The sequence below is a fragment of the Halyomorpha halys genome, unplaced genomic scaffold, assembly GCF_000696795.3.
Source record: "Halyomorpha halys isolate HHAL.00 unplaced genomic scaffold, Hhal_1.1 Scaffold814.1, whole genome shotgun sequence".
Classification (NCBI taxonomy): Eukaryota; Metazoa; Arthropoda; class Insecta; order Hemiptera; family Pentatomidae; genus Halyomorpha; species Halyomorpha halys.
This window is the reverse complement of record NW_027107888.1, coordinates 339,450-364,131: the sequence shown is the minus strand read 5'-3', so window position 1 is coordinate 364,131 and position 24,682 is coordinate 339,450. Positions and strand designations below refer to the sequence as shown.

Sequence of the window (24,682 nt, the reverse complement as noted above, 5' to 3'; positions counted from 1 at the left end):
ATAAAATATATTTTCTAGACTATATATTTTTATTTGTTTTATTATTTAAATTATTGTTTTAAAATACTACTAACGTTTGTTATAATATTAGGTATATTTTTGTGCAAACCAAGATATTCGGAATTGGATAGGATAAAGAAGAGAAAAAAACATTTTTTTTTTTTTTAAGAAAGCACCAGACCCTATTCAGCCTTCGCCTATCTTGCTCCGAATTCCCTAGCGATATCCTGGACCTGTCGCTATATCGGCTGATTTGTTTCTCCTCCTATCCGCTGTTCAGATAGGCTAGATATATTTGTGTGGGCGTTACCCTGCTACGGAAGGAGAGATTGTTAGATTGGATTGAGCGAAGCTGCTGTAGACGGAATAGCTTCTATCAATTGATTATTTTCTTTTTAATTACATTAATTTAAGAGGGGTATTCATGATGTTGTGTTAAAGTTAAATGTTTTACCATGTTAAATGTTATAACTATAAGATTGTGAGCAGCTCTATTTGAAGTCATGTTAAACGTTAAATGCATAAGAGCCCCTAGCGGATTTTCTCAGCAACTTGTTGTATAAGCCTTTATGCTTATAACCTTCCTTCCAGACCCTCATGTTATTGTTTACTTCAGTTTTGATTTAAGTAATTAATTACAACATGCCTAGAGTGAGTGAAAAGTGGAATTTATGTGAAAGTTTAGCTTATGAAATGAAATGAAAAAATAACTTTATTCTGGGACATATGTCCCCTAAGAATAATTACATGGTTCATATAGTGAGATTTTTATCTGGCGAGCGTTTACAAATTTTGAGATAGTAGAATGAAATTACATTTTTTTTTACTGTTTTTTTTCTCAAATGTATCATTAAAATTATCCATTCTGGTTTAATAACAGGGATATGAATACCACAAACACACGAAAGACTGAGGAGCTGTCACAACAGAAATGGCGGCGATCTCAACTGGTCTATTGTGTGACGTCATTCTCCATTTAACAGACCAAGTAACAGACTCTCAGCCATGTTAAATGTTATTTCGTTTTACCACGGTAAAAGAAGGCAATTTTTTTCGATTTAACATGAGTTTTTCCATTTAACACGCTTTAACATGTTAAACCAAAGATCATGAATACCCCAAATGTACCATAAATGTTTTTTTTTTTCAAATTCAAACCTGGTCATTTACGTTAAGGTATTAACATTGGCCTAAAGATTTTCGAAAATGAAGTATTTAGTAATATTTCAGTATATAGCTGTTGTGTTTCTTGGATAGTGGTAACTGGTGTTCACACAAATACGAAAATCATAAATAGTCTAATAATCTCACATAAATGATGCTGATCACAAACAATCTAATAATCTCTGAAATAATAATGATCACAAATAATCTCACTCAAATAATAATAATCACAAACAATCTAACAAGCTCACACAAATAATAATGGTCAAAAGTAATCTAATAATTTCATAGAAATTATAATAATCACAAATAATCTAATAAGATCTCACAAATAATCTATTATTCTTACACAAATAATGATAACCACAAATAATCTAATAATCTCACGCAGATAATCTAATAATCTCACACAAATAATCTAATAAGCTCAGAAACATAACACCAATAATCTAACATTCTCGCTCAAATAATAATTAGCTCTAATAACATCTTTCAAATAATGGTAATAACCAACTGAAAAATACTTGTTCCTAGTTGAGACGCCTAGTCTAACTACTCTAGTTAAGTTAGTTTCCAAACAACAAGAAGGTGCTAAAAGGCGCAATTGTATTAATTAAATTAAAAATGTACCACTACAACCCATAAAGGGTCAGGGATGTAATACTTATACGAAATACTGTTACTAGACCAATAGTTGAGCAAGGAGGTGATTTTGTCAGAATCACTCTCAATTGCCAGAGTTTTACCCATTTAAGGATACTTACCCACTTAATGAGTACCCAGCAATATATTTGTTTTTAGCGAGTTTATATGTAGGAAGGTTAATGTGTTGATTCAGAAGGTCTCGATACTGCGTGCTCGTTCTGTGTTACCAAAATTAACACAGACAGGAATGAAATATAGGCTTGGAATCATCATTGGAGCTACAATTTTTCAAAACAGCTCAGTATTATTTGTTGTAATGAATAGTATGTTGTTTCCTTTACATACATGAATAAAAAATTAATACGGCTCCTTTCGATGTTTCGTTCAATTAGCATAACAATTTTACTCAGCGTTCAAATTTTTATACCATCTTTCTTTCCTCTTTCCTCATCTTTTGATAAAAACATTGGTTAAATTAATATTTTATCAGTTTGCATGGTATTAATTTTATTTTGAAATCCTCCATTCTTTATCTTTTCTTCAACAATACCTTCAATATTTACACCAACGGCATATTTCAAATCCATAAATACCTCCTTGTCGATGTAAACTCCATCGTTCTGGGTCATAATTTTCCTCCGAAACTCCCGAGACTTGGCTAAAAATAAAGAGGTGATACTTTGACACCCCATTGGCTGGCAGATTGGCCAATGACAGAGGAGATGGGCGTGGCCGGGCCAAACCCTGACCCCGCTCGAGTCTATAAATAAAGAGATATAAAAAGGTCTCCAGATAGTCACCACTGACAACCTGTCAATAATTGTACACAGTCATGCGCTCGTCCATCTTCCTCCTGCTCCAACGTTGGTCGTCTTCTCCAGAAGTGGAAGAGTATGTTTATACTTCTGGAATCATCACAACTTTTACATCTACGAATAACTGTAAAAAAAACTTAATGCATCATGCTAACAAAGTTCAATACCTTTGCACTGATTAAACATGAACTTGACCATATTAAAACACCTAATACCTAGGCGCTCATTCATCAAATCCAATTTATAGCTGAATTTACAATTATGCAAAAGCTTTTCATTGATATTTGGAATTTGTCCTAAATACTCCGAGGATCGTCATGTTGGATTAGGAAATCCTACTCTTCTAAGAAAAAGTGAAGCAAAAAGTTGGGTATTGGGCACGCCCACGAAGCCCCAGTTTACATTGAAGTTGAGGTAGTTCTCACACTAATGTAGTAATTATCTGTAAAACCGTTTATTTAATCATAAATATGAACTGAATATAAGTTGTAGAAAATGGTATTTTCAATAATTTGTTTAAGCTAAAATTAAAATTTTTTAAGCAGTTAATGAGAAATTCGTACTTATGAATCTATTCTTTTCAAACGAATACACTTTAGTGAGAATAGTAAGGACCTAAAAATATATTTACCGCTATAAAAAGTAAAGAATAATTATATAAAATTTACATACCAAAATTTAACAAACTAAATATTTATTAACTTAGTAAATTGTAATTATTGTTTTTTTTATGAATATGTTCTGAAAAATAAATTTCTATCTAAGGAAAATATTGAAAATTTAAAATTTGTTTATTGAAAAAATAAATAAATAACATATTAATTTATTTCTGTTAAAAAAATTAAGGCAGGTTTCGATCATGTTACAAAGTTAACAAAAAAATGTAAATTATATTTTATAAATAAAACATTACTATATAAACTTACAAAAAAAAATGTGGAAAAGGGAAAACTAAAAAATCACGTTTATTGATGAAATAGTTACGAAACAAAAAACTCAGTATTTGATTAAATAGGAATTAGATTGGTAATTTTTTTTTTAAGTTACGGTTCAGTTGAGAGAGTTGCCTCAAGAAAAAAATTAGTGACAAAAATCTATTGCCAACTATTTTTATAATTTAACTACTAATCCTTCTGAATTTGAACTGATTCAGAGGCCACGCCTTCGGAGCCTAAGAAAGCCTGTCTTTTTGGCTTTATTTGTCTTGGCACATACTCCTTTCTCCAAACTGCATATGCTTCCGCCAATTTTATGATTATAGTTTGGATTAGTGTTGGAACAAACGTAAGATAAACAGGTAGGCTTGTATCGGCTTAGACTTTAAGTGAATGTGATTATATGGGATATTTTTTTTATTTTATTTTATATTTACAATATATTTATTTATTATCACAATTATATTTTATGCCATAATAACATGATTTTGGATGGTAGGAGTTAAGTGATCATAGAATTTGATGTTTTCGTTGAATTCAATGGGTTTATCCTCTAGGTTTTTTAAAAATTAATTTTCTTTTATTTTTTAAAAGTAAGTTTGGAATTTAGCAAGTTTAGTTACTAAAGAAGAAGCTGAGTAGCGCAGTTACTACAGCGCTGTGGTACTAACGCACGGGGTCGGGTTCCAATCTAGCAGTGGCAGATAATTATTTATTCTATTACTATCGGTCCGGGGGCTTTTTTGGGGTACACCCCGCCTCTATAAAGTGGGCACCCTTAGTTGATAGGAAAACCTGACAGTTGACCTTCATCATGATCAAATCGCTTCCTTACATAACAGGAGAACTTTTCGTACTTTTATTACTTTTTCAAGAAGCAGTACTTTCTTACAATGTTCTAACACGTGGCTCTCCAAAAGTTGTGTTATAGCTGTTTATATTGTATATTAATGATCCAAACTGGTTCCAACGAAATTGTTTTGTTGTTCTTTTGTTTTTTTAGCTACTTCATCTTTTTTTGAGAATACCTTGTAATTCATTCACTTAACCTAAAATTTATTTCTCATTGTCATAGTCAATACTATCCTGATTCATTCACTGGAAGGATTAAAATACAGGATGACAAGTTTAATGATACTGAAAGGCTTTAAGTATCAGACTGGAGATGATCACAGTATCAAAAACACTGAAAATTTTTTTTTTTTTAATTTTGAAGGGATACTTGCCCGGGTAGCGTCTGTTCAGTATGGTACTTACTTCAACAACTGCTTTTATGAACAGATTTTTTTTCTATTTTCTACATATTAAAATAAATAAAAAATGGTTCCACTTTAATGTTATAATGCATTATTGAAGTAATTTAAATATCAGATTGTTATTATTTAGAAAGATTGTGATAATGTAATATTTATGTATGAAAAAATGTTACAATATTACGTTTTTAGGATCCCAAAATGTTGATTAATTGAAGAAAAAAATGATAATTTTGATTTTAAGTTTATTCCTCTCAAATATTGCGTTATATAATGTCTTAATCTTGTTAGAAATTTCTATTAGGTTTTCCTTTCATAGTTATGATTCGTTAATTTTTTTTTTGGTTAATGACAAGAAAATATTAGGTTTTGGTGCATATTACAAAGCGGTATGAACTTGTACAATGTCTTGTAAAAATAGTTCCTAGTTTAATGTTATAATGCATCATTAAAGTCAGATTGTTTGTATATAGAAAGATTGTGATTATCTATGAAAAAATATTACAATATTACTTTTTCAGGGCCCGAAATGTTGTTGATTAATTTTAATAATTTCCTGAAATAAAAAAAAAAATATGATAACTTTTATTTTCAGTTTATTCTTCTCAAATATTGAATTATGGTGTGTCCTTATATAATCAGGAGTGTCTGTTATGTTTCCTTTCATAGTTACTATTCGTTAATTTGCAGTGGCGTATAAATAAGTAAAATAAAGCGTATAAATAAATAATAAAGCGTGAAAATATTAGGTTTGGTGCATATTACAAAGGGGTACGAACATGAACAATTCTTGGACACTAAACCAAATTGTTATGTAAAGATATTATGCAGTGATTGGATATCAATAGAACGCTCTCCTTTGTTATGAATTAAAATCTCAGCGTTTATGCAATTGTTGATGATGTTATATAAAAAAAATTTATCTCTCATTTAATGTTGATAACATCTTACTGTATTACTCCACTTTTTATATTTTATCGTCCAAGTCTTCCTGCAGCGATTTAATATTTTCCTTGTTTCCTTATTGTTGTATTCGATATTAACACCTTCGAATTGGGCTGTTATCTTTATTATGTTAAATCTCCCTGATTATTAAAAATTGATTATTTATTATTAAATTACTCTATAATAATTATGCATTCATTGATATATTTTATTGTTGAAGTGAATCTTCTATGTGCCTGGTCTGGATCAGACAAGAACTGAAACGCTTCCCAATTTTTTTTTCTATGACCACTTTCCTGGTCATTTCTAAAATGCGGGGGGAGGGAAGGGGTGATCTAGAGGTGACCAAACTATTCTAACCACGCAATAAAAAAAGTCCACTCCCTAGGCCTGATTCAAACCGATGCCGCCTGCAGTTCTCAGGTTGCGCCTCAATCATCTGAGCTACGGACGGCCCCACTTAATAAATAAACCAGTATAAATTATTGATTAGATCAAATAAAACAAAATATATAGTTTATTTAAGTAAGAGTGATTATCCACTCCGTGAAGCAAATATTACTTCCAGATATAATAAAGCCATCAAGAAATGCTTTAACCTGTGAAGCTCCCCTTCTAAAGTGGGAGAGTATCATGCATATATTTTTTTTGCTTCCTCCCTACCGATGGAAATGAAGGAAATCTGGTCTGATTTCTCACTCTGTACACAAATTACACTTATCATCCCCTATATTCGTTCCCAAGTTTTGTGTTGGAAAAAAATCTAAAGACCATGTTAGGCGAAAATTATAAACAAACAATTTTTATTTTTCTGTTGAAAATGAAAAAAAAAATATGTCCGTGGAATCGAAACTTTTATTCCGCATCTTACATTTTAGACATAAATTATAAATTTGGTTCTGTGTCTGTTTGTTATCGGGTATAATCAATGAAACTGTTAATCTGAATTTGATGTAATTTTCAGGTATTATGTGGGTTGTGGAATAATTTTGGTTGTTTGTCTCATTTTTATCTGCAAGGGGGGCGAAACGTTGACTCATAATAAATAGTTTATTTTTTATTTGAGGCACTTTGACCGCACTCGGACCATCTTCCATTTAGAAATTGATTTTCACTCCTTGCGAACTTTACCAGTGGCCTCTTATAGTACAAGAGCCGGGAAGAAAAAAAGGCCGTTATCTCAACCTAATTTTTGATTACTTTGATGAAACCTGTGTGTAATTACTAGTCAAAACTGATGAGTCTGCCAAGTATAGGTAGGGGGAATAAAAAATGGCGGATGGTTCAAAACCTTAAAAAAACATTAACACAAAAACTACTACTCCTACGAAGATAAACACCATAAACTACTTTATAGCTCATTAAACTAGCTTAATTTGAGTGCTAATAGACATCTGTACGTCAAATGGTTTTTGAGATATTAATTTTTCAAAATAAATTCACTAACTACTGATCTTTCAGTACGTCCCATACAACATTTTTATGAAATGTTGCTTTTTAAAAAGTTATATCTCGAAAACTATTTTACGTAAATAACTCTTTTAGGACTCATTTTAGCAAATTTACTTTTCTTTAAATGACGTTCTCTTAGGTTTTCTTGTGTTGTTCCTACATTTTAAGATATAGAGCTCCGAATGAAAAATTAGTTGTTTTTTATCGCTTTGAAACAGCCGCCATTTTTTATTCCCCCTACCTATACTTGGCAAACTCATCAATTTTGACTAGTAATTATTCATAGTTTTCAAGTAATCAAAAATTGGGGTGAGATAACTGCCTTTTTTCTCCTCTTGGGCTCTTGTACTATCATAGGAACACTATGTTCGTTATGTATATTTGAAAAAATGTAGAAGATAGCGTTCGAAGTGAAAAATTACAACACGTGTTACTTATTCTAGATATGACAAATTAATAAGTATTTAACTACTTGTATGCATGTCTGACGACAGTAACAACTGAAGACCATCTTTGAGCAAAATTGTTCGGGGAATCGCCCCTGATTCGATGTAGTGTCAGGTTTAGCTTCTAAATTCCAATAGAATTCTGACACGTATTTTACATTGACAAACATGCGCAATAAGATATAAACATTGTAGATGATGTCTTATTTGGATTTCTTACGTTTTGTATTATAAAAAAAAGTATGAAATAAGAATAAGAACCCTATGTCTTTCACAGTACTGCGTATCAGTTTCCCTGTATTACAAAATATTTCGTGGTGATTGAAGGAGTTTATCTGTTATAGAATTATCATTCAATGTTTTGAGTTGAATTCGTCCTTTGAAATATATTTACTTTTAATAATAGTTTGGACGATGTAGGGCAAGCTGGTGTACCTATCTCGCCCACTCCGGAGCCTGCAAAGACATGCACTATCTCCCCTGACTGGTGACTGACCCCTACCAAGGTCCCATTCCTCGACTTCTTGGAAGCCCTGCCTCGTATCTCTGGCGGTGCAGGAACTGGAGGGGAAGATATGTTTAGTCATTGCCCGCCTTCTAGGAAATGGATACAATGCCGGCGTTGCCTTGCTGATATCTCCTACGTAGTTGTCGCTTTTGCTGGTTATGTAAGTCTCATTCGGGCCTTATTTCATAATATGAGATAGAAGATGTGTTAAACACTTTGTAGTTTTCACATTGTACTGGACAGCTCTTGATGAATTTAAATTTAAGGAATATTTAGTAATATATTAACTTTTCATTTAAATAACTTTACTTTGACGAAATATCGTCAAACATAACTACATCATAAAAATAAATGATCACTTACTTACAAACATAAAATATACATGTTGCTTAGACCTATATGGACTTACGCCACTCTGTTGTGAGGCTCCTGCAAAAATCTCATCTTCAGACCATTAAGTTCTTTTAATCGAAATTCCTCCGTCAAATCACTCATAGTCCCTTTTGCATAATAAACAAATAATTATATAAGGACCTGGACATACCATTTGTGACTGACATATAAAAAAAACGAACAAAATTTTTCATAATTCACTCGCTGGATTCCTCTATCTACTGGTACAAACATTACTCACATTAAAAGAAAACTGAAATACCTCTGAAGCAGGGATATGCCGCATTAGGTGGATGTACTACGTCAAGAGTGTCTTCATTGGAAGGCTTTCGTTTTGGCGGATTAATACTAATCCTGTGCTGAAGTTGTCTAATGGATCATAAAGTAACACTATATTCTCAATGGCATATGTAAAATTACAAAATAAAGAATAATAAATATCTGCCTATTTTAATTCAATATGGCCATTGTCGAATATCAACTTTTAAATTTATTTATTTATTAATTTATATAGGGCAGTAAAATCTATTAGGCTCATACTAGAGGGGTGTTTGTCAATTTTGTTTTTTTAATTTATCGGATTAACAAGATAAAAATAAGACGGGTCGTGATACTTTTTATTATAATGTTCGAAAATAACCGTATTGTTATGACTTTGAATTTTTTCCAGGAACCTATCTAATAATAATAATAAAATCCGAAAAATCGGAAATATCAGGATCTAGGAGAGAAATTAAAACAAGTGTATAAGTTTGAGAAAGTCTACCGTCATTATCTCAGCCAATAGTCTGTTCCTTTATATAAAAAATCAATAAATTTAAATAAGATAATGATTAAGATAAATTTAAATAAAACATAAAAATACAATCATTAGTTAAACTAAAGAAGTAAACAGATACATCACAGTATTTATAATAGAAAAGATCATCTTAATTAAATTAAATTTGGAGACATAATAACTGTTATATAATGATAAGCGTAACAGGTAAATTGTTTATTAATTAATAATTAATATTTTTCATTTTCTTTGCTTCTTAATTCCCTTCCTGATATAGGTTAATTTGATTTAGACAAGGTTAGGTAAGCTTTCCATGCATTAATATTATCAATTAATCAATAATGTTTATTATTACAGGATTTGGGTGTTTTTACTGCACCAAAATCCGGTGTATAGTGATAACCTATAAATAAAATGTTTTAGTTAGAACTTCTATAACCAAAACGTTTATAAAATAATTTTGATTTTTACTGCACGATCTTTTTTTTTTTTACTGCACCAAAATCCAGTCTCTAGTCATAACTTATAAATTAAATGTTCTAATAGGAACTTCTATTACCAAAACTTATAAAATAGTTTCGGTGCGAACTTATATTGATAGCCTGACTTTTTATCAGAATTTTCTTCGGAAGTAAGTTCCTAAGGAACTATTAATCTAAGAGTTCTTACAATAAACGTTTTTTCAAAGTTTTATGTTAATGATGGATCATTGGAGAAAAAAAAATTAATTCTATTCCTTACAAAATTTTGATTTTTAAGTTTCGAGATATTTTCACAAATACCTCCGTATTTTCCATTTCCCCAATATGTACATGGAATTGGAAATCACACCGTCAAATAATTCAATCTGTGGATGTTTTATTTCTTCGTATCTAGTTTTATTTGATTTATTTCATTTAGATTAATATTTGACGTACTCTCTTTATTATCTACCTGTGCAAGTATACACTTGTTAAATCTTATTTTTCATTGTTGTTTGAATAGCTTGTTAAAATGTTAACTAAATTTAAAATTTAAAATTTAAATGAAGATGACGCATGTTCATTTTGTGTTTAAAAAAAAAAAAATTCTTGTCAAGTATGTCAGTTTAATTACGAAAGACCCCTGCAGGTGTCTAATTCAATAGCCTTAATTTTTATTTGCTTAGCTATTATATCTTCACTTGTCATCGATAAAATAAAATCACCCATTCAGGTTTTAGCTCGATCTAAAATCGATATAATAAAAAAATTTTAATCTTAATAAGTACTCCCTGGGTTGATATTGGGCTTGAACAATCCTATGAATGTAGAAAACTTCGATTTTATCTTTGTGCAAGTACAGAAGTAGAGTCATGCTAGATATAGTTTCAGGAAACTATCACTGATTTGTTCTACCGGGGGTTTTCCATTTACTTTCGGCGAAAACTTTGATGAAAGTTGAAATGTGGAAAGTTTTTATCTAGTCACTTAGAGATAATGATATTCCATAATGATTACGCCTTAAATTGGTGAATTATTCTAAAGAACATTTATATTCCTTAATATAAGCATAAATTATCATGCATAATTTATAGCGTGTTTCTGGATTAAGTATTTATAACAATTTCCAGGAAATAAAAATACCCTTAGAACTTCTATACTTTTATTATCAATTTGATGACGTTTCGGGCTCATCTTCTATTTTCAAATCAACATACAATTATCGAAATTATTACGAATCCTTTTTTTAAAGATTAAAAACATATTCCTATAATAAAAAAATGTATAATCCTCGTACATTATACTGTCTATGTTATTACTCACAATGTTATTGTATATGAATTTTTCCACCCAGCAGTTTTCTTATTTTTATTGATAATAATTGGGAGATGGACACAAAAATGAACTCGCGAAATACTTATCATTCAACTTTCTTGTGTTAGTAAACTCGTCCTTACTTTAATCTTAATTATATGATGATATAATCTTCATCTGTATCAAATAATCTTTATCTGTAAAAAATTATTTAAGTTAAAATCCTAGCTTTTCGCCCTATGATAATTATTTACTTAAAAAATAAAAAATACATACGACATACTTTGGCTGGTCAATATTTTCTCTGCACTTTGGTACCCGTATAATAAATTGTGAAATATTGTTGTTGTTGTTGTTGATTGTTGCTTAAAGGCGTAAAACCCTCATCAATCAACGCCTATGGCATGATAAAAGTTAAAAAATAAATAAAAACAAAACAAAAAAAATAATAATAAAAATTTTTTTAAAAATCAAAGAGGAGTTATAATTTATAAAGAAGGCGATGTGCTTTTAAAAATTCAAATACTAATGTAATTTTAGCTTTCTCATCTGTGAGAGCTTCTGATAAATTTGGGGTCAGTCCTATCCTGTTTATTGTTGGCAAATAGTGAGTACATTCTTCAAAAATATGTCTAATCGTAAGAATGGACTGACAATATTTGCACGTTGGAGATGGCAGTTTTCTGATCAGGTGAGAGTGCGTGAGGAGAGTATGACCTATTCTCAAGCGGGTTAGAGCAACTTCCTCCCTACGGCTGTTGCGGTAGGATGTTGACCATGGTTTTACTGATCGTTTTATTTCTTTTAATTTATTCGGAGAGCTTTCATCCCACTTGGCCTGCCATTTTTCTAATATTTGTAATTTAAGGGGTGCACTGAGTTCTGAAGGGGTAAGAACGGCGGTGCCTTGGCCAGGGAGCGTGAGTGCCTCTCTGGCAGCTTTTTGAAATATTTATTCCTATATAAATATTTATTATTATTGTTGTGAAATATTTATTCCCTTAGAAATGGCCCGAAATAATAATTATTACGTTTTGTACTATAACTTTTACCAACCTTCTCTCATTCAAAACCCTTCTGTTTAACCACCCTCCAACTTTATAATATAAATATTAATCTCTATAATTTAATAATTGTAAATATTGTAACTACCTGTTTATTTTGTTTTTTTATGTATTTAGTCATTCAGCTTTTTATTTATTTATTTTTGTTCTATATCTAAACTTATTTATATGCTACTTGAATATAAGTTATAATTAAGTTCTACCACATTGTTTTTAGTAAATGTATTGTAATATTACAATTGCCTTATAATTGTTCTAAAGGGACCTATTCCCACAATTATGAACTATTTTTTATTTCATCAAATTTGAAGGGCCAATTTCTCATATTATTAAAAGATAGAACTGTCTGTAAATTACTTTGTAAAAGAAGTATTTATTGAACGGAATTTGAAATTGAGAATAGTGAATAAAAGATTTGTGTGTTATTTAAGTAATTAGTGTTTGAAAAGATGGATACAAAACCAGAAAATAAAAAAAAAAAAAATCTAATTGAAGGTTTCTTTTAGTCATAATTGTTCATTATTACTTACAGCGCCCTCTATTTATAACTTAATTAATGAACATTATAAAAGTTAAATTTTTTTTTTAACATGCTGTTTGCTTACTGAATCTACCCCAGGTTATTGGATAAGTCATAACTTATTTTTAAAAATATAGATAATATATTTTAAACATACAACAGAAATAAAGTTAGGTTAATGGCTAGATTTAAAATTTAATATGTTTAACCACTACCCCATATAGTAGCGTTTAGTGAAGATAAATGTTATTAACTGCTTTATAATCCATTAAACTAGCCGTAATTTGAGTGTTTAAAGACATCTTTTCGTCTTATGGTTCCTGAGATATTGTTTTTCATAAACCAAATATTTTGTTCGAACAACTTGAAACCAATATCTTATTTTGGCAAAAATCATGAAACCTACTACTCCTAAGAAGATAAACATTAGAAACTACAGCACATTAACCTAGCTTTAATTTGAGTGCCAAAAGACATTTGAACGTTTAATGATTTTCTGAGATATAGATTTCTCAAAATAATTTTACTATCTAATGATTTTTCAGTAGATTTTTTATGAAATGTTGCTTTTTAAAAAATGTATATCTCAGGAACTATTCATCATATATAGCTTTACTAGGGCTCATATTTTAGAAAGTTTACTCTTCTTTAAACGATATTTTATTAGGTTTTTAGTTTTGTAGGTAGCTTCCATTTTCTATTCCTCCTAACTATGGTTGGCAGACTCATCAATTTCGGCTAGTAACTATACATTGTTTTCATTAGAGTAAACAAAATTGGGGGTAATATAACTGATTTTTTTTTGTAAAATAAAAATAAATTTTATTTTTCGATTGTGGTAAGCAACATTACGTTACTGACTTTTTCTAAAACAGTTAGAAGTTCAATAAATTTATTATACAATTGCATAAAAACTTAATATTAAAAATAATATTGTTCAATTATGGATGCAGAATCTACAGTATAATTTCAAAATTATTGTTACAGTGCCTTCCAAACATCCAAGTTAAAAATGAATAAATTGAGCACTATTATATTTAAATTTTTGACCTTAGGGAGAATAAAAACATTCATATCTTTTTTGTGTTTGTTTAATTTGAGTCATTAAAATGTTCAATTATCAACAATACGCTACGTAATATTTGGCTAATTGTATACAAACAAAATATCCAATGGCATAAAAATTAGAACCTTTGTTATTACAATTACTATTGCTAATTTCCTGCAGTATATACTTTTTAAGTCAAAGATTTAAATAAATAAATAATATTTTAATGTTTTTTTTTGTTTCTTAATTTTTTAATAGAATATGTGTTTTGTGCCACAAAATAAGTAGCTCCAATAATCTAATGCATTGTCTGGAAGTTATATTTTTGACTGAAAACACTGTTCTGGTATGTCAGAAGAATGGAGCCGTTGAAAGCAAAAATGTTATTAGTCTCATAACACTTTATTTCCCCTTTAAAAAAAAAAAATAAATAATCAGTTATTACGAATGTATTATCTTATAATATTTTTAATTTTTGGCTTGGGACTAAATAATTTTAATAGGGAAAGGTGTTATTCTTTCTGAAAAACTTCCCCTATATTTCAAAAACCAAATTTTGACTTATTTGTTTTACATAGCAAACCTAGTTTCTCCCTAAATTCTATAGGGTAACATGGTGTGAGAGCAAACTGGTAGGTAGTGTAGTGTATCTATGTGTTCAACTTGACACCTGACACTAGCTCGCCTCTGCCATTAATAATAAAGCTGGTTAGGACCAAGGCTTAATCTTACCTTTCTCTCAACCTCAAATTACTAATTTATAAAAGTATACATAGATCGGCCCCCCCTTGTTCTGAGCACCTATGCTGCCTAACACACACAATGAAGAAACTATATATTTTCAGAGTAATATCCTGAGATTTACTTCATTCATTCGTACACTTCGACTGCCGAAAGTGATGAGAATTCATCTCACGAAGGCACATCAAATTCTTTGATATCCACCAACACTGCATTAACCCATTATTCTCCCCATAAAGGTGGCAAACTCACTTAAACTGCCTCAGTCCCGACTGAGTTTCAACTAACTTACTACTGACAAGACAACTAGTGAGTCCCCTCATCAGAGAGTAGACACTATACAGTTTTGCTGATATATTTTCTTTTCTCAGTTTCCTCTTAAAATGCGTCAACTGCAGTAAAAGAGAATGATTTGATTAATCAGAGAATTAGGGTTACCTCCCTAATTTGCAACAAATCCTTCAATTACGTTTTGAATGTTTATTATATGAAATATATCTATCGATTATAAAAGGTATAATATTTAATATAAATAATAAATAAGGTAGTCAGCACATTAAAATGATTCCTATTCTCATAAAAAAATTTTATGAATAACATCTTTATTGGTAGGTGACAAAATATTTCAATATAACATTTATTGTAGATTTTGCCCAATTGAAAAAAAAGTATGTTAGTTTCCAAATTTTCAACTCACGACAATTAGTTTCCAAAAGCATTTACAAGGTTGTAGTATGAGTAAGCACTATTCATAACCTGAAAAAAAAAAAAAGAGTGCATGTAAGTTAATATTTTATATCGTGTATATTTTTAAATATATCATATTAAACTGGATTTGGTGAATGACACAATTCTTCCTTTTTCAACTGCAATAATTTTTTTCATATAATCAGCAACAACGTTTCGGGAAATATCCCCCATCTTCAGGTTGCTATAAAACCAAATTCAACAAAAAACCATAACATTCGTTTACAACACTACTAATATATAATAATAGGTCGAATAAGGGACATTCAAATTTCTTCACGTCAGAAATTTTAATCATATTGTAAAATGGGAAAAAGCAACAAGTATATCCCAATTATCTGGCAAAACCCATATACACAAGAAACCAGATATTTTAGAATTGTTTGTAGAGTTGGTCAAAATATGTATTAATTTTTATTTTATTGTGTCTAATACTTTCCTTCTTTTTTTTATAGGTTGGTGGAAAAGTATCTTGGATGGATTTTCTTCTTGGAGGTAGTAAAATATTTAATTTAATCTAAGCTACCTTGGACTACATTTGGACTAACGATTAACCTGGAATCCTCACAATACTGAAAAGACAGGAAACTCCACGTCGATTTCGGCTATTACAGCACTTACTAGACAAACGGTCTAAACTTCCAACACATTACAAAAGACTGATCTACATGATTGTAATAAGGCCAATCTGGACACATGGAGTTGAGCTTTGGGGCTCCACTAAACCTTCGAATTCCTCTCGTATTCAACCCTTACAATCCAAAATCCTTCTTAAAACCCTCAATGCTCCTTACTTTGTCACAAATAAAATCATACATAAAGACCTTAATGTTCCCACTGTAACCGATCTATCCCAAACCAGATATCTCTTCTTCCATTATAAACTTTCTAACCACTCAAACCCCCTAGTTTCTAATCTTGCATCCACTTGCATTCCTAACAATCCTCCGAGGCGCCTGAAAATAAGATGGCCACGAGCCGTGCTAATGTAAAACGTCATTAGAGTGGTGCCAATGGGTAGTTTCTCTACATGCCTGTAACACTCAAATTTAACCGAGATCAGATTTACTAAGTGTATTATTTATTATAGCAATAAATAATTATTCAAAAAAAAAATAATCTAAGATATCTTTCTGGAACATCTTTTAATTTATGTATAAAATATTCACACCAAAATTATTCTTCAAAAATAAATTATCATTGCTATTCTCTTAAACTTGTTATATCAGAAATTGAATCTCAGGCAACTAACATCTCACATCCTGGTTTAACATCTTCGTATTTTTTAAGTGTCTTTCGAAAATTGCATACTAGTTTTTAATATATTTTATTTTATCTGTAGAAGTTTATTTAATTGCATTTTATAGTACAAAACTTATTATCAGTGCAGAGGAGCTCCTAGCGGATTTCTGGGCAACTTGTTTTGTAACTTGGTAATCTTAACCAGTTAATAAAATCTTCAACAGCTTCATCATATCATCTTTCCTCCACCTCATTTGTTCCTTGTTTCTTCTTCTAGCTTTTCTTTTCAATAACTTTACTATTATTTTTATCTGTTACTTTATTAGAGTTTAAAAATGTTTAAAACTCTAATAACACAAACCCACAAACACGAACTATGAGCAACTAAACTATCAAAACAACATTCAAAATGGTGTGGAGCTCAGCTGGTCTATTGCGTGACATAATTTTTCATTTAGCAAACTTTTTTTTATAAAAATTTTTCATTTAGCAAACAGACTCTCAACTATGTTAAATGCTATATCGTTTTAGCATGCGTGCGTTATGTCTGATAGTAATCTACTAATAGTAGAGACCAAGAGGAGAAAAAAAGTCGGTTACTTAACGCCAATTTTTTATTACTTTAATGAAAACTATGTTTAATTACTAGTCAAAATTTATGAGTCTTCCTAGTATAGTTAGGAGGAATAAAAAATGGAGGCTGTTTCGAAACGTTAAAAAAAAAATTATTTTTCATATGGAGCTGCATATCGTTCAGACTACCTACAGCACTAAAACACCTAATAGAACACCAATCAGAGTAGAGTATATTTTTTAAAACATGAGATCTAAAAGACATGCTTACATTCAATAGTTCCCGCGATACAGTTTTTATAATAGCAATATTTCATAATGGGATATGAAAATGTGAATTTGACAGTCATCAAAGAAATTGGAATCCTCTTCAGACAAGCTATATCCATTTGCAGTTGATTTTAGGTTACTTACTGTTGCAAAAGTTTCCATGTTGGCTGGTACAATTCCGCCCGCCATCATGGTCAAAGGTTTGAGAGTCCTCTCCTGGAATATCATCATGTTGCTTTTGACTTTCCTGTTGCAAAGGTACCATTTGATGTTGTATATTTTGAAGCGAAGATCCATGTTCTAGAAATAACAAAATTATTTACTATTATCACATTATTGGGTGTCTTTAAGTTAAAATAAGTGTCTTTAAGTTAAATAATCTTTGATTAGAGTCATCCCATAAGTTTTGGAAAGCAAATATTCCGTAAAAACCAATCCAGACCAAACCCAAAACGTTTGATAACTTGACTTATACAGAATCCGTAAAAATGTGTTAACTTATGATAAAGTTGTTCATCAAATCATTTAAAAGATCATGGCTCAGAATTAAAAAAAAATGTAATTTTTAAAGTGAGGAAACAATGATGATGGGGAATTTTTTTCCGCAATAATAAATCCAAACAAGTGAGATTTATTTTATTTTAGCCGACTTTTCGACACATCATTTTTAAAAGTTTTTTTTTCTTTACAATTGTTTTTCTGTTTAGCAGAATTACTAGTGCGCCAACTTTTTTTTATGTAGTTTTTTTAAAGTATTTTAATGATTTGGTCATAAAAATGTCGACGTCTTCGTGTTTCTTTAAATGTTTTTTTTTTTTCATTTATACGAGAACACCATATTTGCACTAATTACTTACTTTCTACTTAAGGATCAAATCAAACTAACTGTTTAGAATAGCTTTGCGTATGCGTAAAGGAAAGTAGTGAATAGAATTTGATGTGAGAATAATTAGACAACAGCCTACACAATATCCGAGACTTTAATTAATATTGGATCAACGGCAGTAATTGTTATGCCCTACCCCAAATTTCATTGCAGGCAGCCAGAGGAGCACGGAAACAAATTTGTTCCTCAATTGTTTTTTATTTCCTACATAATTACTTACTTCCCTACTTTTGGTAGTATAGAAGCGGAATAATATTTAGGCACCTCAAACATAAAATTTGGTGTGTCTAGACAACTAAGTGAAAGGTAACTATCAAAACGTATGATAGACATGATAAATTCAACCTTCACATAATAGGGATTACATAATCTTCAATATTTTAATATATTCTAGCCTCAAGAAACAATTACCAATATACCAAGCTCTCTCTATCTGTATAAAACTTTCTTTGATTCACTCCGTGCTTATGTGTCGATATCACTTTGAGTGTTGGTCAGCGTCATAGGCTACTGAAAAAATTAAAAGAAAAGTTCTCGGTATAATTTTCGGAGGTAAAATAGTTCAAGGAAGAAATATAGAAATAGACCTTAAGCTATACCATGACTTAAAAGAGTCAGATGTCAGAACAATGAAGCTGCGGGGTTCAAGATTCGCCGGACATATTGACTTGTAATCGATGGAGAGATGCCGAAATACAGCTTAAATAGCCAATTTATAAAAATATGATAGAAAGACAAAAACTGTGATGGTCGGATGTTGTAGCGGAAGATGCCAAAAATATCTTTGGAGTCTGGAAATGGATGGCGGCAACACAAGACCGTGACGATTGGAGGAAGCGGTTCAAGGAGGCCATGTTTTGCAAGCAGGTTGTTGAACCATAAAAATAAAGCCTCAACGAAATATAACCTAAACTCCTTTTTGACTAATGACTTATATTATTGATTGATTTTTTTTTTTTTGTAGGTTCTCCAACCTTTTAGATCTATAGCTGCCTAAACCAGCCTTCTCCTTACCTACCTATCTTAGGGTTCTGCTTTCCAGTTTACTGCAAGCAGCTCTTTCCCATCTTTGGTGATTCTGTCTATCCTTCTGGTTTTTGCTCTTCCACGTGGTCTCTTGCAAACTTTACTGGCATTCATAATTGTGTATAGGAGTCCTGGTGGATTGTTTCAAGTCACATGTCCCGTCCATCTTAACCTCCTAACTGACCAGTCCCTGCAAGCTCGCTGTTAGTTCTTCTCATCAAAGTGCCCAAGACTCTGATCCCAGATCGCTCGTGTAATTGACTAGGCACTATAAATGGCCACTAAAAGTGCCGCACTTAAATTCAATAACTATCGTACCCTGTACTTTTAAGACAATATTAATTTTTTCAAAAATTGTCGTGATTTATAAAATGTTTCTACTATTATTTTAAAATATTCACTAATAAAAAGTAAAAGAAACGAATCTCTTGTGATTCCAAAGGTCTTACTGCTTACTACAGGTAGGATTGAGTAAACTATAGTGGCGAACTATATTAAAATAATTATTTACTGGTACGGTCGAGAGGCCAAACTCAGGTGCAACGATAAAAACTTAATAATCAGTATTCTCTTACTTTTTTTTTTTAATTTTTAAAGCATAGTAATTTATTCTTTAATATATTATTTGCTTTTCCTACTATAGATACAAAAGTTTTTCAACAAATAATTTAATAACTGTAGTACAATCTGACTTTATTGATTCGGGATAGAGGACGCTCCTGAATTTTTAAAACGTTTTCAGTCTAGAAACGGCATAATAAAATATTTCTTGAGAACTGGACTATTTGGATTAACTTTAATGAATTGGTCTAAGTTCGAAATTACTACAAATATTGATTTTGAAGTTTTATCCCAACTTTGGTGGAACAGTGATTAATTACGGCCATGAGATCTGACCAGGTATATGTTTTTATTAAAAAGATGGCAGTCGTGTCTCCGAACTGAAAGAAGAGATTTCGCTCTATTCTGTCCATCTTTAGTATGACCTTGATATTCTTATTTCAGTGATTCAGCAAAACAACTTTAAGTAAAGCTATTCTTGAATAGTTGTTGATTTGCTGATTTGTTTTTAGTGAGTGGAAAAAGACGTTTCGAAATAATGAATCAATTACCGGTTAAATTGATCGATATCATTGCATTTTAACCTCGTCTTTTAATTGAAAAATAAACACAATACTTTGAAAAATAATTGTACATTGGATTACTAAATAAACTTACAATCACGTCAAAACCTAATTTCCGTCTAGTTCATTATTAAGGAATAAATTGGACTAAATTGCGTCGCATATTTTTTTGCCCTCATCTGTTTTCTGAAATTCATTTCCGATAGAATTTCTTAACTAAATCAAAACACAAACGCATCTACCAACAGTCAAGAAGATTAAAATTATGTAAAAATGTATTTTACAATTAATCGTTTTTAATTATTGTTATAGTTTAGTAAAATTAAGCTTAGCTCTACGTTGAAGTAAGATTCTTCTTTCTACATTCTTTCTGTAAATGTACTCTTATAAAAAACATGATGATCAAATGTTTACCACTCCCTGGTGCCAAATATTTATTTATTGTCAATAACGCCAAAAGAATTTATAGGAGTTCAAAGATCATTGTAAACTACATTATATTAGATTTAAAGAACTTTAATTTGAGCTATAAAAGAGTTATTTATGTCCATTAATTTTCAAGGGAACAGTATTTTTCCAAAATAATCAGACGTCATTATTTGGTGATTTTATTTTGGCAAATATTATGAAAACTACTATTTTTAGGCAAATAGACATTATAAAGTACTTTATGGTACATTTAACGGAATTTAAAATGAGTTCAAATAGATCTCTTTCCTAACTATAACTAAAATTATCCAAATACAACCTTACAACCAAATAAAAACCTTCTTTATTAAAACATTTTACACATTGATTTATAAAACTTTACAGGCTATTATACCCTAGTCAAAATAAACCTTTAAAACACAGCCAATAAGGAAAACAGATTTCTTAACTAATAAATTTGCACCATTTTATGTTTTAATTTGCCTGTCATTATTTATCACTGTAATATTTAAGAATAAATTTTATTCTTCGCAATTTTGTATGTTATTATCATTAAATACTATATAGGGAGCGCGGTGGCACCGTGGTAAGGCTCGATGCTTCTAACTCCAAGCTCGGGTCGTCCTTCAATTGTTGATGATGACTGAATTCAAGCATTGGTCACAGACAACCCTCACTCTACGACACGGGATATCGCAGAACTGTGCCCAGTTGGAACAATTAATGTCATCGGTTGAGCAAAAGCGTCCAGCATAATAGAGGGATATTTTCCATCGCGACAACGCCCGTCCTCACGTGTCTTTGCAGACTTGGCAGAAATTATTGGAGTTTGGTGGGGATGTAATCCCCCACCCACACTATTCACCAGACCTTGTCCCAACAGATTTTCACTTCTTTCGGGCCCTTCAAAACTCTCTTAACGGGAAACACTTTAATTCGCTCGAGGACTGCAAAACGCACATAGAGGAGTTCATTGCACAAAAATCTGAGAAGTTCTGGGAGGACGGAATTAACAAAATACCTAAAAGATAGCAACATGTAATAGATCCAATTGGGTCCTATATAATTGATTTAAAATATTTATAAGAATCTGAAGTTTTTTTTTAAATCATCAGTTAAAAACGCTACGAACTTATTTTACGACCCAATAATTTGTAAACATGAACGTAGTAAACAACTAAAGTCTACTTTAGATTTCTAAACTTCAATCATTTGAAATGTAATTTTATGCAAAGATTGTCTTCATTTCTCTCACATTCCAATTGGTACTGAATTATAAAGTATATTAAAAAAATATATGTTTATTGAAAAATGCCTTACCAAATCTCCTAAGCGTTGTCCGAAAACAGAAAATAAGAACATGTAACCAATCTCAGTTCCACAAAGTATCATCGAAGCTAATGTTGTACCCGGCAGCTCATCAGCCTAAAACATCATGTCGATGGCTTACTTCACAGCAGAGCTAAGTACATTTCTGCTTCACTTAATAAAAATTACAATGAAAGGTTCTTTCTTTTAGGGAAATTACAGCTTTTTAATTTTTTTTTTCAATTATTTATTTTTTATACCTAAATCTGTTCAGTCAAAAAAATGGTTGAAAAGTCGCCGTTTTCCTAGAAGAGAGAACATTCAAACTGTATTTTTCCTGAAGTAAGTGGAAATTTACTTCGCTCTATTGTGAAATAAGCCATAGATTTTACTATTTATATCATTATATATTTAAAGTATAATATTACTTCAATAGTTTCTTGAAATGATTTTTAATTAAAATTATTATTTGTTTCATTTTTAAATTATTATTTAGCAATATATAGAGTAAGTGCACAAGTAGACAGACAACTTTAAGGCATATATTTAGAAAGTTAAATTAAAAAAATAAATAAATAAAATGAAATTAAAAGTTAGAGGGAGCTGGTCAGGGTTATAGACAGGAAAAAAATGGTTTCTATATATTAATATAAACTATATAGTAGTGTATACGTTTCGGTTCACCACTACAGCTTTCTATCAGGGCTGGAAGTGTACATTAATAAACATAAAGAATGTTTTTACTTCAATTTATTTCAATATTCAATTTACTTGTTGTTTTTTTTTAAATATTTTTGTATAGGTTTTATATATGCTTTAAATCAAATTTTATTTTCAATGACTTTTATGTGGAATATACAGTAAGTGAAAGAATTGTAATCGTGCAAAATTTCGAAAGTTTTCGACTGAGGTCCCCTATGTAAAAAAAAACTAATGTTGCAAAATTGGTCTGTATGTGGTCAGCCTAAAGCAAAAATGAAAAGTTGTGGGAAATTGAAATTACATATATTTATGGCGGGTAGGGCGTCAGAGCAACGTTTTGGTTTGAATTGACCAACCTTGGCCACTTTATAGAATCGATTTTTCACATTTTTTTTTCTATTTTATCCAAAACAGCTTTAAGGATTTGGATTATATTATTAAACTCCAAAGGGGTGACGGTTGCAGCGTGATAACGCGCCTGTCTGCCAACCCAAAGATTGCGAGTTCGAGTCCCCGGCCCTATCCACGATTTTTTCAAGCATATAATTATACAATACTCACTCACAGCCTTCCCCCGGGCATTTATGTGCCCCGTTAGTCAATGCGTGGCACTCACAAAAATAGGCGTGGGAGTGATGAATCCACCCTATGAAAAGTCATGAAAAGCCCGATGTATTTCGTAAGTACAGGAGAGGCCTTGGACATTCACGGTCTGTCGCGTCAATAATAATAATAAAATTAAATTCCAAAAATTTATATTTTTATAGCAATAGAAAAATAAAAATGTTTTTCCCTTTTATGATCTAAGATTTATTTTTTTCAAAAATCACAAAAAATAGAGATAACTTAATCATTAGCCACATATCTAATCATAATTTGGGAACGTAAGTAGGGGGAGGAATAGCAAGTTCTGATATGCGTGTGCCACTCCAGATTTGTTTTTCTGTATGTCATCGTTCATCTCCAACTGCCACAACAGCCTTGATGAATATCTATAGAGTGTGGGTCAATACGTTGGCCTTTAATAAACAATGAAAGTATTTTGTTTGAACTATTTTTCTGTACCGCAACCCGAACCATCCTTCTAATTCACATACGGTCAATCTTCTATATATAAGAAAGTTTATTTTTTTTTTTTTAATCTCAAAACAAGACTAAAATCTCATTTGTAGAAAAGCTACAGAACACAGCAGCAGATGCAGAACAGAGCAGTTGACACCGCTGTAATAAATAAAGGGTTAGCTACCATAAATCTACAAGATCAGTCTTAACGCGATCCTCTCGCCCACGTTTCGGTCCACCACTTGGATCTTCACCACTCTGTTCTGTGTTTAGACACTAAATCTCTTAATATTAGACATCCATTCGCTACTAAGCCAATTCGTTTTGTGTATTCTACTAAATTCTTCTGTTAATTCATTCTTTTTTTCGTCCGAATATTTTACTTAATGCTCCTTTTTAAAACACCTCAAGGCGCTGTTCCTAATTAGAATTGATACACCTACTAATGGTTAATTATTTATAGTTGTAAATAAATACATTTTCTTTACCTAATTAGCCTCATAAGTAACCATACAATATTAGAGTATTGTTAATTAGAAGTGTGAGTCATTAAACTTTTAGTGTCGTCTGTTTACTACTGATGAACTTATCATAGTTAGAGTTCGAAATCAAGTATTGAAGGAAGGGTGCTTACCGAACCTGCCGAAATTAAGCTCAGAGCTATGACGATAGTACCAGTCATATAGGCCAGAAACATAGGTACTGAAACAGTTTCTTCCATATAATGAAAAGCTCTGAAAACATATTTTTAAAATATTGATTGGTTAAATACATAATTAATTATATAGTTCAATTGATTAAATGTATTTTCTAAGGCTCGCCTATATTCCT

At 30.9% G+C, this 24,682-nt stretch overlaps 2 protein-coding genes across 2 annotated transcripts in view; one reads left to right on the top strand and one right to left on the bottom strand.

Moving 5' to 3' along the window:
* The window catches only part of HDAC4 (histone deacetylase 4), a 349,894-nt gene that overhangs the window by 67,652 nt on the left and 257,560 nt on the right, over positions 1 to 24,682 (top strand). The window lies entirely within an intron of this gene.
* LOC136795496 (odorant receptor 49a-like) lies at positions 15,095 to 24,612 on the bottom strand. Its single transcript, XM_067046255.1, has 4 exons — positions 24,486 to 24,612; positions 22,100 to 22,204; positions 17,459 to 17,614; positions 15,095 to 15,238 (listed from the first exon to the last, which is right to left on the bottom strand). Exons 1-4 carry the CDS (start codon positions 24,570 to 24,572, stop codon positions 15,185 to 15,187), a joined length of 402 nt encoding a protein of 133 aa, XP_066902356.1. The 5' UTR covers positions 24,573 to 24,612; the 3' UTR covers positions 15,095 to 15,184.